General features: G+C 35.7%; 1 protein-coding gene across 20 annotated transcripts in view; it reads right to left on the reverse strand.

Moving 5' to 3' along the window:
• EPB41L3 (erythrocyte membrane protein band 4.1 like 3) overlaps positions 1-23,848 on the reverse strand; it is a 131,592-nt gene that overhangs the window by 72,120 nt on the left and 35,624 nt on the right. For 19 of the 20 annotated variants that reach the window (XM_072411391.1, XM_072411388.1, XM_072411385.1 and 16 more), the window contains exon 2: positions 3,884-4,073. In XM_072411391.1, the coding sequence (XP_072267492.1) occupies positions 3,884-4,060 (177 nt within the window). In that variant the 5' untranslated portion in view covers positions 4,061-4,073. The remainder of the gene's footprint in view (positions 1-3,883; positions 4,074-23,848) is intronic. The other variant, XM_072411392.1, reaches the window with a different exon arrangement.

Here is a 23,848-nt window from a genome sequence, read left to right on the forward strand (position 1 = left end):
TAAGAACTCAGACTTTCTCATCATGTGGGCTCTAGATATAGATATATATATATATATATATAGCGCTGAAGGACAAATCCTTCTCAATTGAAATTCAACCCTTCCACTTAGTCTGACATCTTGGGAATACTATTAATGGTTTACCACCATTGTGTAAACTGACAAATACTAGAAGAAACTGTCCACGGACATTTAGGAGAATATGGGTAGCATACACTAAAAAACGGGTGTACCTATTCTCTTACTTTCTTTTCTTACTTTCCCTACATCATATTACTGCTTTCTAACTTGAAGATTATATTTTTTTAGCATAATAATCTGTCCAAAGGAGAGAATTTTGGTGACTAATGTAGGCTGTGATACTGCAGCTACAAGAATTTGAGAACAATGTGGGATATTTAACTATATTTTTAACTGTATAAATGCAGGGTTTCTTTATTTTCACAGATAGTAATCATCTGTAAATAGTTCCTAGATATGTTATCTAGCCTTAACCCTAAATAATATTTAAATAGTTTTTTTTTTTTCTATAAGCCACTATATTGCTAAATGTCAAGTGATGAAATGTAACCATCATCGGAGTACATACATATAGACAAGAAGTGACTGCAAAGAAGCAGCAAACATTAGCGGCCCTAAGAATTAAAAAAAAATAAATAAATAAAAAAATAAGGCTAAGATGCAATTCACGAAATTAAAAAAAATGATTAACTTAACATTTGAATCCAGATGTATATCCTGTACTGGTTAAGAGCTGTAATAGCTTTCTATAACTCTCAATCATGAACCTGAATTTGAAAATTAAAAAGGACAACTTTTGGCTTTCGTCCATCAGAAATATTTTCCATTTCCAGCAGAAATTAATTTTACTTGTGTCTGAAGTTGCTATTTAAAAGCTCTATATCCACAAAACAATTGGTCAAAACATTGAAAAAAATAACAGCAAGCATTACATTATTCACTGTAATTAGGATAAACATCGCTAATGACTGCACTTACGTCCTGCGGTGGACAAGAGGCAGAAGGCTCTTTAGAAGCTGCATCCTATTATCATGTTCCACAGGTAAAAGTCGTGTAGCAGTTTGCAGTCATTTTAGATATTTGAACACCTGTTTCTCATTTGTGATGTAACTACTCAAGGACATTTGAGACTTTCACCTCCTCCAGCTCGTTCTCTTGCAATTATCCCTGCTTCATAATATAATGAAAAACAACAAAAGCTGGAATATGGGCATGTTATCTAAATGTTACTTCATTAGACTATTCTAGTTCTTTTTCTAATCCAAATTCAAATGAGTTTGCAGGATAACTGTCAAAACCCATGAAAAGATTCTCCACTCTGCTGGAGGGACTTGTAAAATGCGGGAGACAAGTGTTACATTTGGTTTCGGCAGCAAAGACTTAGGTCTCAGAAAAGCCTAATTAGCCTGTTTAGAAATTGTTCATGGACTTGGCTTTAGGTTTTGCTACATTCTCTTCTCTAGCAGGTGTTACTAATTTGATTTTGAAAGTCATTTAATAGACTGAGAACCTGGAATGAGGGCATCTTTATCTACACAGATTGCATTCTAAAATAGTTTAGCATTCATGACATCTTTATCGAAGCACAGTCTTTTGATAGAAAAAGTGGAAACGCATAGCATTGGTGTGTTCATATATAAAAATTGGGGGGGGGGGGTTCTAAATAATGCAGATTTGTAACTCTTCTATATAAATGGTGTAACTAAATCAGCTTCAAACATAGGTATGGACAATACATAGCCAGTTTTATCAGTGAAAATATTTGTGGTGAGAGATGCCCCTACTTTTTCAGTCTTATGACACTGAAACTAAGGCTACGCACACACGTTAGATTTTTGTTGTTGGAAAGGATGTTTTGTGATCCTTTCCAATGAGAAAAGACTGAAAGATGCATGAACGAGCACTGTACATACATTCTGCTTTATAGAGGGGGGGGGGGGGGGGACTAGCGAGCGGCACCACGCTGCGCTCTATCCCCTTCACTTGCATTACAGATGTTTGTGGATCCGCCAGGATGGCTCAGCTTTCTTGACTGCTCCTGACAGCCCTAAGAAAGTTGGGGCATGTGTTCTGCATCCAAGAACACATGACACAGCTCCGCTAAGGCAGTGGGAGCAATCAAGAAGGCTGAGCTGTCAGCGTAGCAGAGCACTGAGGAAACGAAAACACTGTGATGGCTCAAGCGTCATAAGGGTTTCCCTTTTCTCAGCCATTCAGCACTACATGTGAATGGGGATAAGTTTCTCCATTGAAGTCTTGTGCTGAATGCCTGAGAAAAGGAAACTACAACAGTTAAACTGAAACTACACTTATCCGGAATCGATCATTCCCTGTGGGTGCCAGATAACCGAGGTTCTACTGTATTTAGGTTACATACCAAGTGAGCATTTCAATGTATTTAACACATTTTGCAAATATGTCACAATAAAAAATATATAACTCAAAAATGTATTAGTGCATACAATTTAAAGAATATGTGGCATGAAATAAGAATATTGTTTTTACATTGCTAGACCTATTTTTTATTACACCATTCTTTTTGCCATGCTTGGACAGTTTCAACACTGCAATCATGATTAATGCATTTGTCTTCAAAAATAACTCCAGTGTAATTCTGCCTTCCCTAGAGCCTGTCACAGTGCACATTCTCAAGCTGGCCCAAAATTGTGATCACATTACTTAACACATTAAATAACACACATAGACCTATGTAATTGTATTGACCTATGTAAGAGAAAAGCAAATGCTCTTTTTAGCATTACGAAAAAGTAAGGCAGTCGAAAGCTTAAACCCATCAATATAATCATATTCAAAGAATTGCCCAAAACATAAAGGTGAAACAACTGATCAAAGTCTGAATTTATAGTCTGTTTCATGGGTAACCAAAAATAAATCAATGCAGAACTAAACCCACGTATCTCACCTGTCTCCATTCCATCGCAGGTACTGTCATCTTCCGTTTTGCGATCTTCAGCCATCTTGGTTAGTCGTGCCAGGAAGACCTAACCAACGCATGTGCAGCTCAGCAAACTTTGACAGCTGGCGGAGGGTCAGGCAGGTAAGAACGGTTACTGCAGAAGGAACATTGCCTGTCCCTTTCTATAATAACCGCCTGCCTGAATCGCAAAGTGGGACTTTAACTCTCCACCATGAATATCAAGTCTGTATGGATAAAACACTGAGAACCCAAGAACATATTTTTACAAAATTAGCAGATCTGATTTTTGTGTTAGTGATACTTCTATAATCTGTTTAATTCTTTCAGATAGATATATATCCTAATTACAGAAATGTCCCAAAAAAATAAAAATAAATAGGATGACCACATAGGTACAGTATTCAACCAATAACTCAATATTTGTTTTTACACCTTTTGAATTCCAAAAGCAACCAATGCTAATTTAGGCTCTGTGTACACACAATAGATTTTTTAGTTGGAAAGATTCTTTCACAATCCTTTTCTTCCTTTCCTTTTCACAATGACAAAAGACTGAAAGACGTATAAACAAGCGTTGTACATACAGCACTGTTGTGCTCTAAGGAAGGGGGGGGGGGGGAGAATGAGTGGCACCGCACTGTGCTCTCTCCTCTTCACTTGTATTACGATCATTGGTCGGATCCATTACCAACATTGGACGAGTGCTGTAGGCTGTACCCAAAAATTCTCGTCTGATACTAGCTCTGAGGCTAAAGTCACCAAAGGCACATGTTATTTTTAGCAACTGAAAAAGTAGTTTGGTAGAACAACTTCGATAACCCTGATCATACTTACAAAAGTTGGAAAGCTTGAATAACAGATACTTATAGTACTCAGGTTGCTGAATATTTTTTTGGTATGACGTTGAAAAAAAATTATGCTTGCCTTTTCACTTTTTAGTGGTGTACTATGTCCTGCCGCCGCTGGGAAATTTTCTAGTGCGTTCTGGAAATCTTCACCAGGCTGCTGGCCTGGTTGTGTCTCTTTCTGCTGGGCTGAATCTCCTTGGTCTTTTTCCTGATCCTGTTTGGATTCAGACTCCGAGCCCGTTTCTGTTGTCATGTTTGGTTATTTTCTGGCAAAAGAAAAGAAAATGTTAAATAACGCACCAGGCACTGAAGTCAGGGAAATGCATTTATAGCTTTGAGTCACAATTACAAGCAAAAATTAGAATAAAACAAAGTGAATACATAATTAAAATGAGACTAGATAGATGCTGTTAGAACTTATCATAAATGTTTTATTAAATAAAAAACTGCGTCCATGCTTTTGGGCACTGGTGAATAATTTATTAAAAAAAAAAAAGTCATATCACTGCAGCATATTGAGTCATTAAGCATGTCTGACTGGTACTGCATAAAAATGTAAAAAGGAAAAAAAATATTAATAGACTCATTGGACAAGGTGTTTATCCCCACATACCATAAAAGAAAAATAATCTACACATAGTAATTTTCCAATTATTAAAGTATATGTATGTCAAGTCAAAAAGTTTCTATCTGTTGATTAAAAGAAGAAGAATTACAACTCCCATCAAGTTTTTATTGCTGCCCAGTGCTTCACTGGAAGGTCAACTAATGAACCAGCCACGGGTTATGGCAAAGAGTAGGAGTGGTACAAATTGATGAAAATATAATCCTTGCTATAAGAAAAACGTGCAAGAACTTATGATACACCGCTGTTTACTGCACAGCCACAGATCAGTTAAGAACGCCCACAATGATTGCAGAACACGTGATCATCAATAGTGGCCCATAAAGCAATAAAAGAAAGTAGCTAGGCTGATGAATCAGGTTGTCTTTTAGATCACATGAATTGCCTCGTGCGATGGAAGCAGGGGGGCAAAACTGTAGAGGCAGTGTGATACTCTGACCAATTTCTGTTTGAAAAGAGGGCAAATAGGACACATGGGCAATATTCCCTACCATATTGCAAAAACTCTTCAGGAATGTTTTAAAGGATAATGCTGACTTGGCCTTTGTATACCCCAGATCTCAAGCCTACTAAGCATCTGTTATGGGATATGTTGAAAAACAATTCTGCTGCCCCATCTCTCAATTAAACAAAGTTTGAAAGATATGATGCTAACAACTTGGTGAGAGATACCATATGACACCTTTTAGTCTTTTGTGTGAGTCCATGCTTTGGTCAGAGCTGTTTTGAGAACACAAGGGTGCCTACACAATATCAGGCTTGGGATTCTAATTTAATAGATCATCATTATATGCTATACATTCTAGACACGAGTTCTCATATACAAAATCAAATCAAATAGAAGTTTACCATCTTCAGGTCAGATATTTACTAAAATAATTGCTTGGAACATCTCAAGGGCTATTTACTAATGACAGAACTAAGACAAAGTTCATTTGTCTGGGTAATGATGTGATCTTGTCCTTCAGCATGTGCTGAGCTATGCAAGATCAACAAGCAGTTGAGAATGAAATGCACCTACAGATACATGTAATGATGATGATGATGATGATGATGATAATGATGAAAAGTTAAGAGTAGTCCTATCATTGTAAATGACCCAGGCTGGGGTGTAAATATACATGTTTGGTGGGGGTTATGAAAACAATTGATATATGGTTCTGTAATTTAAAGTGCATATTACTAGATGCACAGAATCTGTTCACCTGCCAAATATGAACATGATTTGTATGAGAGAAATATGATGCTTGAATTGTTACTGAATGCCCACCGTGTTACTGAATGCCCAATTGTTACTGAACGCACAGGTGACTGAATTACCCTTTTTATGGCTTTAAAGATTTTTTCAAATACGGCTCTACACAGTACAGATCTGATCTACAAGGTAAAACACTATGATGAACAATGAAGAGGAATGATTTTTCTTTCAATCCAATTCTGTTCAAAACAAATACAGGTACACTAGAGGACTGAGTTCCACACCGAGTTAAAATATTACGTTTAATAGAGACTTCCAAGACTACAAAACTTCCACGTGGTACATTAGTGTACAGGTAATGGTTTCTATTAGGGTATACATTATTTAAAGTAATTATTTAATTACATCAAGCAAACAGTTACATTGTTTATGCTCATTTTACAATGCTACACGCCATGAGATTTCAAATTCTGCTAACTATGAGATCCAAGTGCACCAGGAGATTACATGGGCTAGCAACTAAACATATATAAATAGATGTAAGCATTCCAAAATCATGCGGTTAGATTAATTGGCTTCCCCCAAATTGATCTTAGACTGTGTTGATGACATATGACTATGGGAGGGACACTAGATTGTGAGCTCCTTTGAGAGACAGCTACTGACATGACGATGGACATTGTAAAGCGCTGCATGTCATATGTAAGCACTAAATAAATACAGTGTAATAATATTTACCCATTTTAAAATATTCGTGGCATTACAGTAAAACTATAGGTAAAATAAAAGACTATGAGCTTTAAAATAAACACCACCTATCACAACTTTCTCATGCACAGGATCAGGAAGACCCATTTCACTGTCCTGGTTTTAACTTGTCATAATTTCATAAAGTTTCTTACCATCATCAACACCAATTGTATATGCTTCCACAAAACCAGTTGCATCATGTGACTGTTCATGTTTAGGCAATAGGGAGGACGTGTCTTGCAAATCAAGCCATTCTCAATGTTGGCTTGGTTGGCAGTGAATGTAAGCAAAAGTTTTAGGATTCATTCTCAAATGAAGACAAAAAAAGTCTGAAATAGGAAGCTCCAATCTAATGTCTATAGGTGTGAATCTATCAATTACACACAATTGTATACGAGTTTGCCAAGCAAGATTAAAAACATAATTGAACATGTATTACACGACTATCTGTTACACCAGTATAATTTTTTCTGTCTGAAGAAATTTTTAGATATCTTTAAAAATTCATGAGGAGATCTGAACACACAACACACTCACTGTACCTAAAATCTGACACGAAGACTTGAAAACTTTCCAATATGCAACACAGACTCATAAATATCTCTTGGGATGTGGCTACTAAAACACTTTACTGTCACTAATATTGTAACCATATATTTCAATGTTGCTTTTGATATATAGCATGGTGTCTGCTCTCTGCACAGGAAAAAAAAATATACTTTTCTCTTTCTTTTTACCTACCGACATTGTCACCATACCTACATTGTCACCATAAAGTGTCTCAATTGTTGCCCCTACCATCATGAAGTAGAAGAATCATAAACATACGGCATAGGAGGGAATATGCATTTAAAATAAGGATTCTAGGATTTGAATAGCATGAAACTGCACTCAAATCCTAGTAGACAAATCTAACCCCTTATCATATCATGACTTAAAGTCAAAGAACTGTTGAATCAAGCCCAATTAGATTTCACTCTAAGTTGAGGACAATAAACTATCATTTATCTCCCACAATCAAACTAGTAAATAATACATATTGTAGATATACATATAGTGTGTATTTATTCCTTTTTTTAAAAATAAATTATTAGCAAATCTAAAATTGGTATAATACCAGCAGAAATAGTCAGTTTTTCAGCTGGTAAGAGTTTTAGAAAAAAAATTCTTTATGATGTAGGTGTTTCTGCTCTTTATTTGATATGCAGATCACACACTTTTCCTAGGAGATTCTGGCAGGTGAGAACAGGAATATATTGATTGTCTGACACATCACTGATTTTTGTAACACATTCCCAATTTCCTTTATGAGGTATTATTTAGAGGAACCTTGTTATATAAAGACCTCTGCTAAGATATCACATCCCTTTTCATCACCAAGGTGCCAGGAAATTTCCACAACTAAACATGATTAAAAGACAGAGATATAAACATTCTGTGAACATGTTACAGATTAGCAGTTTACAACCAATACTTGTAAAATACTTTACATCTAAACCCCATTACTAGGGTCATTGTAAGAAAATATTCTTTAAATAGGCTTAGTAATTAGGTTTAGGGTATTTCTTATGCTGGTGTTCACTTTGATGCCCATCTCTTTATTCTTCCTTCAATCCTTTATATTAGGCCTTGCTAAGAGAAATATTAAATGTAGGAACATTGATTAGTAAAAAGGCTGTGGTAGTGGTGATCTCCAGCAGTTTAGAGTAACATGTCTTCTTTAGAGTAACTACATTGGCTAAAACAAAAACTCATAATTTTAAAATACTGCGGACAATTAATATGAATTTTTTTTTAAAAGAAAACTACATGGCTCAGATTCATTGATCAGCTCATGGATAAGTGAAGTATAACTATTGTTACTATGATCATTAGTTGCATTATCTATATACCATAGATCAGGGATGCCCAACAGGTAGATCGTAAAGGCAGCACGAGTAGTTCGCGGAGCCCTTGCTTTCAAAAAAAACTCTACCGCGCACAGGAGTTAGTAAATTCAAGTTTTTATTGTTGGTAGATTATTTTTACTTAGTCATTTTAAAAGTAGCTCACAAGCCAAAATTGTGGGCAACCCTGCCATAGATAATGCAACTAATGATAATAGTAACAATAGTAATACTACAGAAATGCAAAATCTGTGTTTGCTTTTTCTCACTCATTATGGGTGTGTTTCATTCTAATCTAAGACCAAACAAGAAATAATAGTTATCAAAGTCAAACTAATTGATGCCATTAAATTGAACAGTTAAATAAAATACAAAGTTAAGGTCATACTTACCTACCTATAAGAGCATCTGAGATTAACAAATAAAATAAAATATTCAGATGAGAATCAGCATTAGCGGAGCGGGGTGATTGTAATGGTGGAAACAATACTGAAGCATACGGCTCAGCAACGGTTGCTTCATACAACTTACGACTACACTGACGTCATGCTGTTTTTCCATCTCTAGTACAGTTCATGAATTTAGTGCAATATAAAGGCGAAAATTGTCATTCAGAATATAAGAATTTATTAAAATCCTATTTTAGTATTATTAAAAAAAACATAAAAATTGCAATTAACAAATACATTTTTCTGCGGACCACCAAAATTTTCTCACGGACCACTGGTTGGTGACCACTGGGCTAAAACACACCTCCAAGACACTCTGACTTGTGCTTCCATTTCAGACAAAATCTTGAACAGTAAAAAAATCATTTCTAGTCCACACTCCTTTTCTACTCACCACCATTTGATTGACATCTGATATTTTGTTTTCTATCATAATGCAACACATGCAGATTACAGATTCTGATAATTTGTATTGTGTATTTGTAACATGCCTCTCCACCAGAAGTTCAGAGAAGTGGTGATAAGATTTATACTGCAAGTATGTGTTTGGACTCAAAGAAATAAAAAACATTGCAAATGCACCTAGTAGTGAGATAAGCTAGAGGAAAACAAATACATGAGGGTTTAATACAACTCAAAACAATTTATCTATCTCAACCTTTAATCAAGGACTTTCACAATGCAAAAAAAAAAAAAAACACACACAATTTACACTCCAATAACAACAGATGTTGGTGTAGACAAGCTTGCAGGGTTGACCCAACCTAAATAAAATCCAATTTGTAACTGAACATATATAAGGCCCTTTGTCAATTTCAGTATGTGGTCAGAATCGTGACAACATCTGTCTTCAGCACCATGGACAAAGAACAGGAAAAATGACTTTATACAAAAAAACAATTCTGTTACACTTAAAATAGATTTTATCCCTTGGAATCACTCCTAGATTTTTCTTATTATTATTATCCAGTATTTATATAGCACCAACATATTTTACAAAGTCCATAGTCATGCCACTAACTGTCCCTAATCTAATGTTTTGTTATTAGTACTATTTATGATTCACATAATGAAAACACCTAACAGAATTTCACAAGTCACAATAGGTAATGTCTACAATATTGTAATAAATTTGCAACCAAGAAATTTCGAGCTGCTCTGCCCTTTATAATGCACCCTTGGCATATTATTAGAGTCTTTTATTTCCAGATGTGTGCCTTCACACGACACACACATGACACGCCAACATAGGCGAGTGAGATTGTATATTACCACTCACACTTTGGGAGTAAAATTCAAAGACTACTCAAAATTTTATTGGCTGTTAAGTATATGAGAGGAAACATTTACCAGTGCAATGAAAAATGATATTTTCCAGTACATTGAAAAGTAACCAGACAAGTCTCCACATATACATTACCCATTGACCACAAACCAATGTCATTGATCCATTTCTGATCAGAAGCACAACAAACCCAAAAAAGTATTTTCATCTTTAAAAACTAAATGGGATCCAACCCTTTGCACTTCAAAAATATCTTGCACTGCTTAGATTATGTCAAGGAAGATTTGCTGAACATGTCCCATTGTTCTTGGCAGAAAGAATGCAAGAAATAACCTTTCCACTATTTGTTTGCTTATTGTCTTTGAGTAAAAAGGAGAGGAGAAAAATATGCAAAGTAGAGAGTGATCTTCTGCTATCCTCTTGAGGCTACGTACACACGTCAGATGATTCCCGTCCGATAATCACCTCTGGGCGGATATCGGACAAGAATCTGGCGTGTGTATAGTGCTAGTCATCTGTCCTGCCAGATCTGCAGACAGCAAACGAGGAACGATTGTAATTAAAGTGAACGGGGGAGAGCGCAGCGGGGTGCCACTCGGTCAGTTTCCCCCCTTCCCTCTTCATAGAGCAAAACGGTGCTGTATGTACAGCTCTCGTTCATGCATCGTGTAGTCTTTGTCATTGGAAAGGATTGTGAAAGACTATGAGCTTTACTATTTAGTGTACCCAGCCCAAGGCTGCCAGCGAATATAAAAGGACTAGTTCACATACAACCCTACCTGTGGACATATATACGAAACTCAAATGAAGAAATCATAAAACTGATGTTGTTGTTTATAAACTAAGGTTTTATTGTAATCATTTGTCTACCAGAAAGTCTTTACCCTACAAGTGGTATTTGTACAAAAAACATTTTTTGGGCAGTCAATAAAAAAGTCACTACAGTGTATTTTATTTTGGCTTTTCTGTAACATTTCAAACTAGATCTTTCTAGCAAAACCCTCTCATCGACTATCTGTAGTGTTAATCCACTCAGCAGTATTCCTGTGTGCTTTAGCAACAGAAATGGAGCCTGCAGTTGCTATCAGAATGAAATAGTGCAGAGATAAGCACTCTTCTCAACTCTTGCCTGGGAAAACACATTAGTCAGTACTCTGGGATGTGACATCTACAAAACAAATTAAATCTCAAAAGCCTGCTTCCACCCCATTGTTTAGTACAAAAGGTGGAAGAGTAAACAGCCTGCCTTATGCTTCACTTGTTTGATTTAATTGTGTTTATTTAAAATAGGATTTTAGTCCTCTGTGTCACTAATCATCTGACATTCTCGAACACTGAAACTCATGGATGCCGTTACTGCATAAAATAACTGAATAATTTATTTTATTATTAGAGGGTATTGACAAGCTAGACATATTCTGCACAGCAATGATGGTGTAAACACACAACAACCAAAGCATTCATGCGGCTTTTTAAATTATAAGCTCTGGTTGGTTGCAGTTGGTTACCAAACTCAAAGACCAATTGTGATGGCTTTTTGAATTAGCTAAATGCGTTGCAAATGCATTAAAGTTAAAAAAGAAAGCAGTCACAACCCACGTAGAAGAAGGTGTCTTCTGCCAGCAGTATGCACAGCAGGGCACTGTGTGAGTAGAAGCAGTGGTATTTCTGCAAGGGTTTGACACACCCTCTGCCAGGACAGACTTATGGCCCTGCAATTGGCAAAGACTACATTCCCAGATAGCATGGGGGTATGTCTGACCTCTGTAGAAGGTCCACTGCTATCAAACAAAGAACAAAACAAGGGTCCCTCTCTCTCTTTAGCAGGCTGCTGGCTAGACATTTTGTTTTATTGCACCTGCAATGAATATAAGGGAAAAAGTTGTTGGGATTATGAGATAGTTCCAGCAGAAATCAACATACCTTACTGCAATTAATTTAATCAAAGTCAAGTGTTTTGATGATTGCGAAGGATTGCCCTAGTTAAAAGGGGCCTTCAACAAAGATGCACATTTTAATTTGTCTCTTACCCATTACATTCAGTAAGAAGTAAAATGATGAGGTTTTCTAGAATGTATGTAATCCAAGGTACAGCCTGGCCTAAAATATAAAAATGAATGCTAATAAACTGAATTTTTTTTTCAATCATCTAGTTTTGATAATTCAATGGCAGTCATTGTGTACACCTTTTATCAAAAATGGTGATGAATCCACTACCTTCAACAAGACACAAAGCATCTGAATATATAGGTTTTAGGTTTTTTTCTGCCAAACAAAAAATGTCTCAGTTTTTGAGGTCAAAACTAGATTATGTACCAAGCTAATTTGGAGGGGGGAAAAAAAGCAAAAACTGATTGGCACACTAAAGCTGCATACACATCTGCAATTATTGTCGTTAGAAAGGATCTTCCACGATCCTTTCAAATGACAAAAGCCTGCACCGATTCATGAATGAGCGCTGTACATACAGCACCATTCTGCTCTATCGAGAGGGGGAGAACGACGAAGCGGCACCCTGCTGCGCTCTCTTCCCCTTCCATTATACGATCATTCTTCGTCCATCGTCTGTGGAACCACCAGGACGGTCTTTCAGACGATGGACGATTCTGAGACGAATCGGCCCTGAGCCGATTATCGGGCGAGAACCATTGGACATGTGTACGTAGCTTAAGAACTACCACGTAATGTTATTTATATCTGTACACTAAAACAAAAACAGAAAATTGCTGTTAGAATCCCTTAATGTGGATGCATTGGATTTAATTTGTAGGGCTTTTATCTTGTTGACTTTTACCCGATAATCCTGCAAACAACATACTCCTTGTCCTAGGTTAGCAAGGCTCACTCCACATTATTTACATCTATCTGTACAACTCCTATCAATGATGTTAGTAGGATTCCTAAAATTAAATTCATAAGTTATGCAGGAATTTAAAAAAAAAAGAATTTTTGAAAAGGTTACATTAAGCAAATGCCCAGGCAAATAGTGTCATGTATATAATACTGCACTGCAGGAATCAGCCAAGGGATTTACAGTACAGTAAATATTTAATTATCCTGAACATCACTGATTACACCAGTGATTTAATGTCTGACATTGCAATTATTATAGGCAATGGCTAAGTGCCATTTACAGCTCCTAATCCAGTGTCCACTGTGTTCTGAAATTGCTTATTACTGTCACAGCCCAAAAAAACACATGGATACAGGCTCCAAACTTCAGGTATATTTCAAGAAAAAGCCAGAATGGAATTAATCTTTATTTCCAGCTAGCTGTCAGGTAATATACATATTTCATAAAACAACATTTAGCTGTATTACACAAGGCTGACAAGTAAACTCTTTAATTGCAAAAAAAATCTAAAAATGCAATACATGGATTTTTTCTTTTTATGTTTAGATATACTTTAAATGGGTGGGAGTTTAGGGAGTTGAAAACTAAGTAAATAAAGGATTTCAGGAAAAAAAGGGATAAACATTCAGTGACTTTCTGTGCTCCATCTGAAAAGACTTATGTTTTAAGGGCTCATTTATAACTATGAATGCATGTAGGGGTGATGCATAAAGGTAAACAGGCCCTTTAAGTTTCTAAACCTAAACTGCAACACTTAGCAATGATGGGCTTTTTACCTATAGCAAACCTGAAGTCTGAATGCCGTTCTCTCTCACAGGAGCTAGCTCTGAACCCATCCTCTCATCTACTTTGTTCAAAGATTCAAATGTAATTGAATGAAAAATTAACCTCATACTGCCTATGGGAGTAATTGGCTTTTTCTTATGTTTGGCTCCTTTCCAGATCAGAAGGGAAGTGATTAACAGTCCATGTAATGACACAGGAAGAACAGGAGCAAGTTTACCACTGTAAACAGTGAGATAATTATCTGATGGGTATATGGCAAATGAGAATATTTAGAGACAAGGAATTATTATTATTAAACTGGATTTATATAGCGCCAACATATTACGCAGCGCTGTACATTAAATAGGGATGGCAAATGACAGACTAATACAGACAGTGATACAGGAGGAGAGGACCCTACCCCGAAGAGCTTACAATCTAGTAGAATATATAATGATACAAGAAAAACATACATAAACCAACCATTAAAAAGAGGACATTCTGAGTTCAGATGTAAAACATTTTCTGTGTTTTGCTGTGGGAAAATAGGAAAGTGTAAAGGCTTGGAAAGAATATGAGATAAGAACCCTCTAGAGATGTGTATTGAACCAAACATTGGCAGCTTAGGCAGCATATCAACTGTTTACCTGGACCAAAACTGTATTTAATCTAGCACATGCTTTGAAAGCTTTAAATTTATAAAACTATTTTTAGTTTTTGGTGCAGTTAATTTACAATAAAAAACCCCCTTTTTCAGAAGTATTATAATATGGAGCTCAAAGCACTTTCCTTACACCCACAGAGTGTCCAAAACTTGACTAAACTAAATTTCAGATGATTATACTGTAATTATCCACAGAGTGAGATAATGTATCAGTGAGTCAAGTGACACAATGCCCTTTTAATACAACAGGTCTAAGTATTTCAGCAAAAGGTTTAAAAAGATAATTATTCTGGCAAGGGAAGTAAGTTAATACCTCTGCTTTCAATGCCACAGCCAGAATACTTCTAATCCTGAATTATTAACTGCAGTAAGCTAATATTTAGAAAAATTACAGCAAACTACCTGTATCATTTATTCCTTGACACAAAACTTGCTCTTACCAAGATGGTCCAAAATTACCACTTTGTTAGCCCACGTTTTAGATTGTCATGATTTTGCAATGCTATTGCCAGGAAAAAAGAAAACTTGAAAGGCTGGGGTTCAGTAGCTCTTATCACTGCTATACTCACTTTGGCGAGCGTCCTGGCGAGTTCTAGCCAGAGTAGGATATTTTGGAAACCATAACTGGGAGTGCTGGCCACCTTGTATAAAAAGTTCCAAAAAAAAAAAAAAAGCATCAGCTGCCCACTGTGTACATTACACAAATAGCTATGGTTAACCTGGGCAACAGGTTTGTTTGGTTCTAACTGAACCGATTATGGGAAATTTAAACGATTCAACATCTAAACAGCAATGCTACTTATAATTTACATTAATCAATGTAATTGCTTTGAGAATTTTGGCTTAAATTGGGCTTTACATCAGAGCAGTTCTATACTTAAAAGGTAACATTTTAATCTGACTATTCATATTGCTTTATCCAAATCAGAAGGGGTTTTCCATCTACATGTAAAATTTCCAAGTGTCCTAAGACAACCTCATCACCTACATAATAAAAAAAATATTCTACAATATTTCAAATGTTTGATTGCAGTGTTTTTTCTTTCCGTAGCACAGCCCCTACCTTATGTCACAGCCCTTGCCCACTGAGAATGTAACCATGGTCCTCCCACACCATTTACCTCCCTACAGTAGGTGGCAAGTGAAAGTTTTGTTCTCACCAAGGCAAGCAGCGAGAGTAAATTTAACTAGACAAATTGTTTAGTTTTTCCCTTACCCTATTTGCTTTCCAGAAAAGGGACAGGAAAAAAAAAAAAAAAAAAGACGGTGGCTACAATATATATACACAGATATACACAATATATATATATATATATATATATATATATATATATATATATATATATATATATATATATATATAGATTTTTTCCCTGTACATGTTTGCATGTTGAAATGGTTGTAGTCTTTATAGGAGTCCTATGTTACAAGGTGACAGAGAAGATGCACTAGAGAAAACAGAGGGTTGTCACCCTAAAACAGAAAAGTGCTTAAACCAGGACCTTAATGGAAGTATCAGTTATTTTAAGGAAAGTTGTATAATGAAAAATATAAAAAATGACGTCTGAAGTTACATAAACACGTTAAAGCTCCCAAGATATTTTAGTCATTGAGTTTACAACTACCAAGAATGCACCAACCTTTAGTAAGCAGGGGACCTTCAACCAAGAGTTCACAATCTACAATTGCAAATTGAAATTGGCCAAAAATAAATATATAATACAATGAAAAGGGTAGCATAACAGATTAGACTTCAGCAAAGAACAAAAACAAAATAACGAGCCGTGTCCTCCTAACAAAGATAACATCAGAGTTGTCCTCAGCTCATCTAGTGCTAGGTAGATTACACCTTATTTACAAGCTACAAACATTTACACAAAATTTGCTTTTCATATCATTAAGGAACAAAAAACAATGCAAGCTAGGAGCCTGCAATATATTATTTCACATTAACTGCCCCACATTCCACCAGCTCTGGTTTCATAGGACACATCAGACACAAAGCTATAGAGCGGTTTCTGCACACACAGGAAAGCCGCTTCCTTATTATTAATATTGGAAAGTAATCAAGTAACTTTGGCAAAGTTTTATGGAAAACTGCTGTTGTAAAATCTGGTGCTAAATGCTCATTTACAGCACATTCCAGCTCATTTTCATTGTGAACAGAAGGCTAATGAAAAACATTACGAGCAGGTCACATATCACTCCTATTTCAGCAACAAAAATATAACAATCATATGAACCAACTGGAACGTATCAGACATTGCAAACATTCCCGGCTGTGACACACAACACATACACAGCAGTACACTCAACATACGCTGCAATTACTTTGGTAGTGTGTGTTTCTATACATACACACACACACATATATATATATATATATATATATATATATATATATATATATATATATATATATATATATATATATATATATATACCATGCAGCCTATGTTTCTCTGTACTTGTATTGTAATAAATTAAATGCCTGTGGGGTTATTGCAATGAAAAAGCATTTGTGTGTTTAATATATCACTACATACATTGATTTTACTTGTTTATAAGGAATTCCAGCCTGCAGCCCCTGTAATACAGATAGAAGTATACTTTCTTAGAAAAATCTTTGTTGTCTTGCAGATCTACAAGAACCACAGTTATCTGACACATTCAGGTGTGCTAGATAATATGTACCTTGCTGGGAAATCCAACACCCTTCAAAAAGATTGTGAAGATTCTTTTAGCAGTTTTTCTTTATCACAAAGGAGCTCTGAGCCTCAGACAATGGGAAGGTGTGTTTTTATTAAATTCTTTGAAAAGGAACCTTTATTATAGCAAATTTTGCTTTCAAATACTTGTTTTGTAAAAAGAAAAAGAAAAAGCTGCAGTGTAGCCTAGTCTTCTGAAGCCTTCAGATAAAAATTGATTTCTCTTAAGCTATGTAAATGTACTAGATAAATGCCACCAGAAACAAATCATGATAATCGTCTTAGAAAAAAAATCTAGCATGTGTACAGAAGTCCGACGACCCATGTATTACTAAATGACCAACTAGGCAATTTAAGGAAATTTTTTTTTTGTAGATATAATTCGACAATTTCTTATGACTTTCTGTCCCATCCCATGAAAAAAAAAAAATAAACAAAGTTTGTAAGTAACATTTTTTTCTTCTTTAAGTCAAACATGAAAAAAAACTTTTACATTACAGTATTTGTATATTGCCAACATATTACACAGCACTGTACATTAAATAGGGGCTGGAAATGACAAACAAATACAGACAGTGACACAGGAGGAAAAGAGGACCCTGCCCAGAAGAGCTTACAATCAGGGAGGTAGAGGAAGTAGCACACAATAGGAGGGGAGATATGAAATGGTGTGTAATCATATTTAGTAAGCCAGTTAGAAAAGAAAAAAAAAACACAACCTGGATCCTATACATTCTTGTTAAAATGCTATAAATTTACTGGAAGGAGGAAAAATACTGTGCTATAAATTTGTAAATAAAGACAAGTATTTCTGTACTTTATACATAATTGTATATTTTTCATACATTTTCTTAGTTTCATTTCCCTTTAAGAGAAGACGATAACTCAGGCTTCCTATTAATAAATGTATATTCTTACATTATTTAACACTGTCACAAATGCTCTACTACATGCCTAGGGACCACAGCTGTCATTAACATTCACCCCTTCTGCTATCACTATTCTTGATCCCAAAAAAGGCTTCCCGGACTATAATTAAACTTTCCATCTGCTACTGCAAATACATGTACCCTTGTTTTAACCCTGTGGGTATTTGAGATGGGCACACCACTGCCACTGAAAGAGTTAAACTTACATTACAGCAGTCAAAATGTTCCACACATCTGCTCCTTATCATTTAAAGGTGGTAAGGAATGCCCTGGAGCATTCAGTCACTTTCTGAAGGCTGTATCTGACCTCCATTAGACTTACCAGTCCTGGAAATACTATTCTCCCCCATCTCATACACACCGCCCTTTGCCTTCTATTTCATCACTCTTCCCTACAATAAGCCTGAACTCTGCAGCTATTTTTACTACAGTGTTTACTGTCGATTGAACTGGCCAAGAATGTCATCAAGTGTTTTCATAATCACCAACATGGAATAGTAGTAGGAGGTGGAGACACAGCAGCAATTTGGCAGTAAAAAAAAAAACAGTGGTACTTTGCCACAACATGTAATATCAATGAATACATTTACCAGGGTATTTATTATTACAGTTTGCTTTAAAAGAAAAACATTATTAAACAATTATATATATATATATATATATATATATATATATATATATATATATATATATATATATATATATATACACACACCGTACACACACATACACACATTAAATAAAAGTTTAAATAATTTCTTGATTTTCCTAGAATGCAGAGCAGGCAATATCACACGTGTGAATATCACACAAGTAAAGACTCCAGTCCATTCCAAGAATGCCTTTACGTGAGGTTTCAGCTGCTCTATGTTCTCTGGGAATATTCTCATTAAGACTTGATGTCCTCCACGCTTAGTCAATGTGGGTGGGTAAGTTACAGGGTAAGATAAATTTAAATCTATTTTTTTCCTTTTCAGGTAGGTTTTTAACTTACTAAATTTGAGAAGGAGGTCCAAAGAGTATAAATGGACCTTCATTTTAGAACATCCAACACAAAAAAATGTTAGTCTGTCCCTGAACTTGGCTTCCCACATCTTGTGTATGAACAGTGAGATCTCCCCGTTTCTGACCAATTAGTAAGTTGTGGCATTCACCTTTGCATGTTCCAACATTTCCAAATAATTCTTTATATAATATAAATCTAATTTCAACAGGGAATCTGGGATGCCCTTGTAATATTCACAGCAATTGAGCTGATAATTAAACCTATTGAGTCTGATTTATTAAAGCTCTTCAAAGCTAGAGAAGATACACTTTCAGTGAACCTGGGTGATCCAGCAAGCCTGGAATTGATCTAGTCCAGGATTGAAAAACCTTTGCTAATAATTAGCCAATAACCTAAGAAATCCAGCCCAGGTTTGCTTGATCACCCAGGTTCACTGATGAAAGTATCTTCTCTAGCCTTGGAGAGCTTTAATAAATCTGGCCCACTGCTTATTGAGGGTAACCTAGAGATTTGCTTTGCTTCACAAAAAAAAAAAAAAGGAAAAAGCTTTTTAAAGGAAGGAGAAACACTTTTCATATTACCAGTGGGCTGCATATCAAAATGTCGTATTTTTACAGAGTACCTAACTATGGGTGTGCCAAGTAGCTTGTCCCTTATGATGCGGTTTCCCAACCAAATATTGTGTTCTGTAGCTGGTGGTTACTATAGCTGTTGGCAACAGGCAATAATAACTGTAGGATTGGTAGCTATCAAAGAAAGAATATTAATGTATCCCGAGCAAGGGGCATTATGCTGAGGATTGCTTATATGCAGAATGTGGGCAGGAATATGATTCAATAAAAACTACCTCCTTTTTTTTATTCCAAAGCAAAACATTAACGCAATGTAATTTAATGTTCCATAACAATAAAACATGAAAACTTCCAAAAGAAGCGGTGAACACTTTTCGAACAGTCTAAACAATGAACTCCAGGCAATGGAACCAGAAAATGTAGTTGTAGGCAGAGCCCTTGCTGTGGTAGAAGATCTAGGGGGTGAGAATGCTACAGACTAAGATGTGTCTGGAAGACCTGCACATTCCCATGGCACAGTTCCTATGATCTTACAACTTTCTTTTTGTGCTGGGAAGTTACATATAAAATGTAGCTATATTTCTGACAGATGCCCTTTGATACATAATTATTTGCAGTTAGACTCCTTTCTCTCCTTGGGTAAAAGATGTGGCAGTCAGCTTAACTATTTATGGATGACAGCCAAGTTGAAAAAAGCCACAAGCCATCAGGTTTCATGTCACGATTTTAATGGTAAAACAGCGTTCCAACTCTATTATTTGTTGTTGGAAAGCTCAACTTTTCTCTTTAATGGCTTAGAAAAGGCCTTGGAGCAACTCTTTGTCTCAGCATAGTTGTTAAACCAAGTACTGTAACAGATCCGTAGCAGAGATCATTTGCAATGAATTGTGTTTTTTTATCAAGGGCTGTATAAAGGACAATACATTTTACATCAGAGTAGAATACTAAGTCCGTCATTGCTGACGAGAAAAAAAAAGAGAGAAATGTAAGCCACTGTTGCCTCAAAGCATGGATGCCACTAGCAATGATACACACACTTATGAAATGAAATTGCGGGAAAAAAAATCCTCTTCATTATCATCCGCAACTACAGGACAAGGATCTCAAAGTACAAAACAAAATCAAGATAAACAAAATCACTAGTATGTTAAAAACTCAGTAATAGGCTATAAATTTAATTAGGTCATGCAAAGTGACAGATATTCAATCACTGTAACATATGGAATAATCTACAAAGTATTACCATGAAATACATTCAGATTAGAGATTCAAAGGTTATCATTTACAACCATCATCAACTACCCTGACCCTGTTTGTGGCAACTGAACAAATGCCTCTGAATTTGTTTTATAATAGTTATTCAAAATTGACATTGTTGAGGTCCATCCTCTAGTGTCCTCCCAATATCCAGCTACAGTTAACCCCCTCTCCCCATCATCCCCATAATAAAAAATAGCTACTTAAGTTTTAAAAATAAATAATTGATTTTGTAGAATAAAGGATTAAAAGCAGTTCTGACTTTACCAGTTTGTGCAAGAAATGGCATTTACTAGCATGCACAACACTGTACTGGACTCTAGAGGTACCCCTCAGAAAACATAATTTACCTTCCCTGACAGCTAAATCCTCCTTCATTGATTACTCTTATATCCCCTGCAACTCAATGTGGAGGATTTCAGCAACAGAAGCAGCACTGTCCATTCAGAAAGTAGTATGCAAGACTGTGTGCAGCCAGGTGCTGATGGATAACATAGAGCCTTGTGAATCTGCAGCAATAAAGTTGATAACATATTTTCATCTGACTGCAGAGTAAGCAGATTCAGCCAACATATAGAGTGTCAACTCTGCTCCAAATTCAGGAGCAGTGTAGTATTGTTGCTACACCATCACATACAGCTGCACTAAGTGGATTTCAATAGTGGATTCAATAGGTATTTGTTGGACTTAAAAGAGCACCCATACACAATTTAAAAATGTTCTCTTCTATGATAATAGACACGCCAATCAACATAAGCCAATGGTATTCAAAAAAAAAAGGGCATTTATAGATTTAGAGTTGTTAAAAGAAAGAGCACTGAGCTATACCAGAAAAATTGTGCCATTAAAAAATATTTTTCTAATGAATGATCATCTTGTGAGCCCAAGACCTAGTACACATGAACAGATCTGGTATCAGCTATCCAATTTTGTACATGACCAACAAGGTTTTGGTAATCAAATGGATGAAAACTCTAAAACATATCACACATATGTATGATATTCTGCCTATTCAATCTTTTTTTTTTTTTTAATTTTAAATGAATTAATTACATTTATTTATATACACATAGATACACACACCCACAAACATCTTTCAGAAATGCATTTATACTGCCATCATACTAGAACCTTATTGATGAAAGTAAATATTAAGAAGGCAGCTTGTGAGGGCTCAAGAGAACTCATGCAATTAAAATAGGTGAGTTACTCTATAGGTCAAAGCATCGAGATTGACATGTTCAAGCGATTTTGTCTCATGGCATTACAGAGTGAATGTGTTATTGGGAAAAAAAATGTCATGTCATTAAATGTCAGTTCTATTCTTCTGAAAGGCTATGCAAGGAATGAAAGACAACCTATAAATCAGATTTTAATCTTATTCCCTAAATTTACCAGAATCAATTATGTGTGAGTAAAGAAATGACAACTGAAAGCCTTTACCAGTTCTTTGTAATTCAAAGGAAATATCTTCCTTTAACGTGCAACTGATTGATGATTTAGATTTCACTTCCTCCACTGCCATAAAAAGATCAGCCATCCACAAAATGATGCAAAAGAGTATTTACCTTTCTCAAATCAATTATATCTTACTACAATCCAAAGTTTATTGGTCAGTCTGTTCTTCCTGCTATTCTTCCATCCACTCTAACCTCATCTCAAAAATAATATTACATAAACTTTTATTTCAAGACAACTTACTATTGTAAAAGTTACATTTCTATTGCTTAGTAAAAAGTACAAGCAAATCATCAAATTTTATGTTGTCAAGAAATTTAGTTCTACATTCTACTGGTATGGAAAATAATACAATGGTAACCTGTTATGGCCAAAAGCTTGCCTACAGCAAAAACATTACCCCACTGTAGGCACCGTGTCAAGCCTGCAAGTAAATGGGTTGAATTTGAGTTCCTGTAGACCCTCTTGCTTTTTGAGCAAGTCAACAGTAAGCCTTGTGCCAACCCCCCCACCCCAACCCCCCAGGATTTAAACAGCGCCTACATATTACGCAGCGCTGTACATTAAATAGGGATTTGCAATTATGAAAATAATGTACCTGTTTCGACTCACAAATTCAACTTAAGAACAAACCTACAGTCCGTATCTTGTATGTAACCCGGGGACTACCTGTATTAACATTGTAGCTCTGTGCAGTTTAAACATGAAATCGGGTCGCACTTTCTTTCATCCAAATTTCTATTTTGCAATAGGGGTTCCATTTACCTCTAAATCAAAAGACCTGGAAGGCAGGGTCCTCTCCTCCTGTATCACTGTCTGTATTAGTCTGTCATTTGCAATCCCTATTTAATGTACAGCGCTGCGTAATATGTTGGCGCTATATAAATCCTGTTTAATAATAATAATAATAATAATAATAACAGCATATGACCTTTTGGTACTTACGGAACATGGATGACAAGAGCAAGTATTATACTAAATGCAACAAACCAAGAAGGACAACGCCCAAAAGTAATAATCGTAAAAAGAACTGAAACATTTGAACATTTATAATACATTTATTTATGTGATGTCCACCTTTCCCACACAGCACAAAGCTAGAAGGATGACAAAAGTATTTCCCAAAGCCGAGAAACTTGGGTGTCAGCTGCTTACTTCACAATGGTAAAGTATCAACATAATATTTAGATTCCCTCTACATCCCTTCTCTTCTGTAAGATAAATTAACACCATCCTCTGGTTCCAAAAGCCTGAAAACATGTTATATTGATAAATTGCAAAGCAATCAAGTCTGATTGGCTGACAGTGAAAATTACCCCACACTTTGTCTAATTCAGGATGTCCTAAAAGAACTCCTGTCCTTTATTTCAAGGCTGCCCAGCCCCAGTCCTTGGGAATCAGGAGTTGGTAGCAGTAAATGTAGCAAGGTGTGGTTTAGTGAACTAGACAATGGCTGTGTGTATATGAAAAGCCTGACCTGTTAATGGCCCTTAGGGACCAATTTTGAACAACTCTGGTCTAATTTATAATTGGCTGGACAATACAGAAGAATATAAAAATATAGTTCAAACTGTTGTACAACTAACATATGTGGACACGCATAATTTTGTATTTAAATCTAATAGGCAAAGAGTG

Source organism: Pyxicephalus adspersus, chromosome 5, assembly GCF_032062135.1.
Source record: "Pyxicephalus adspersus chromosome 5, UCB_Pads_2.0, whole genome shotgun sequence".
In the NCBI taxonomy this organism is placed as follows: Eukaryota; Metazoa; Chordata; class Amphibia; order Anura; family Pyxicephalidae; genus Pyxicephalus; species Pyxicephalus adspersus.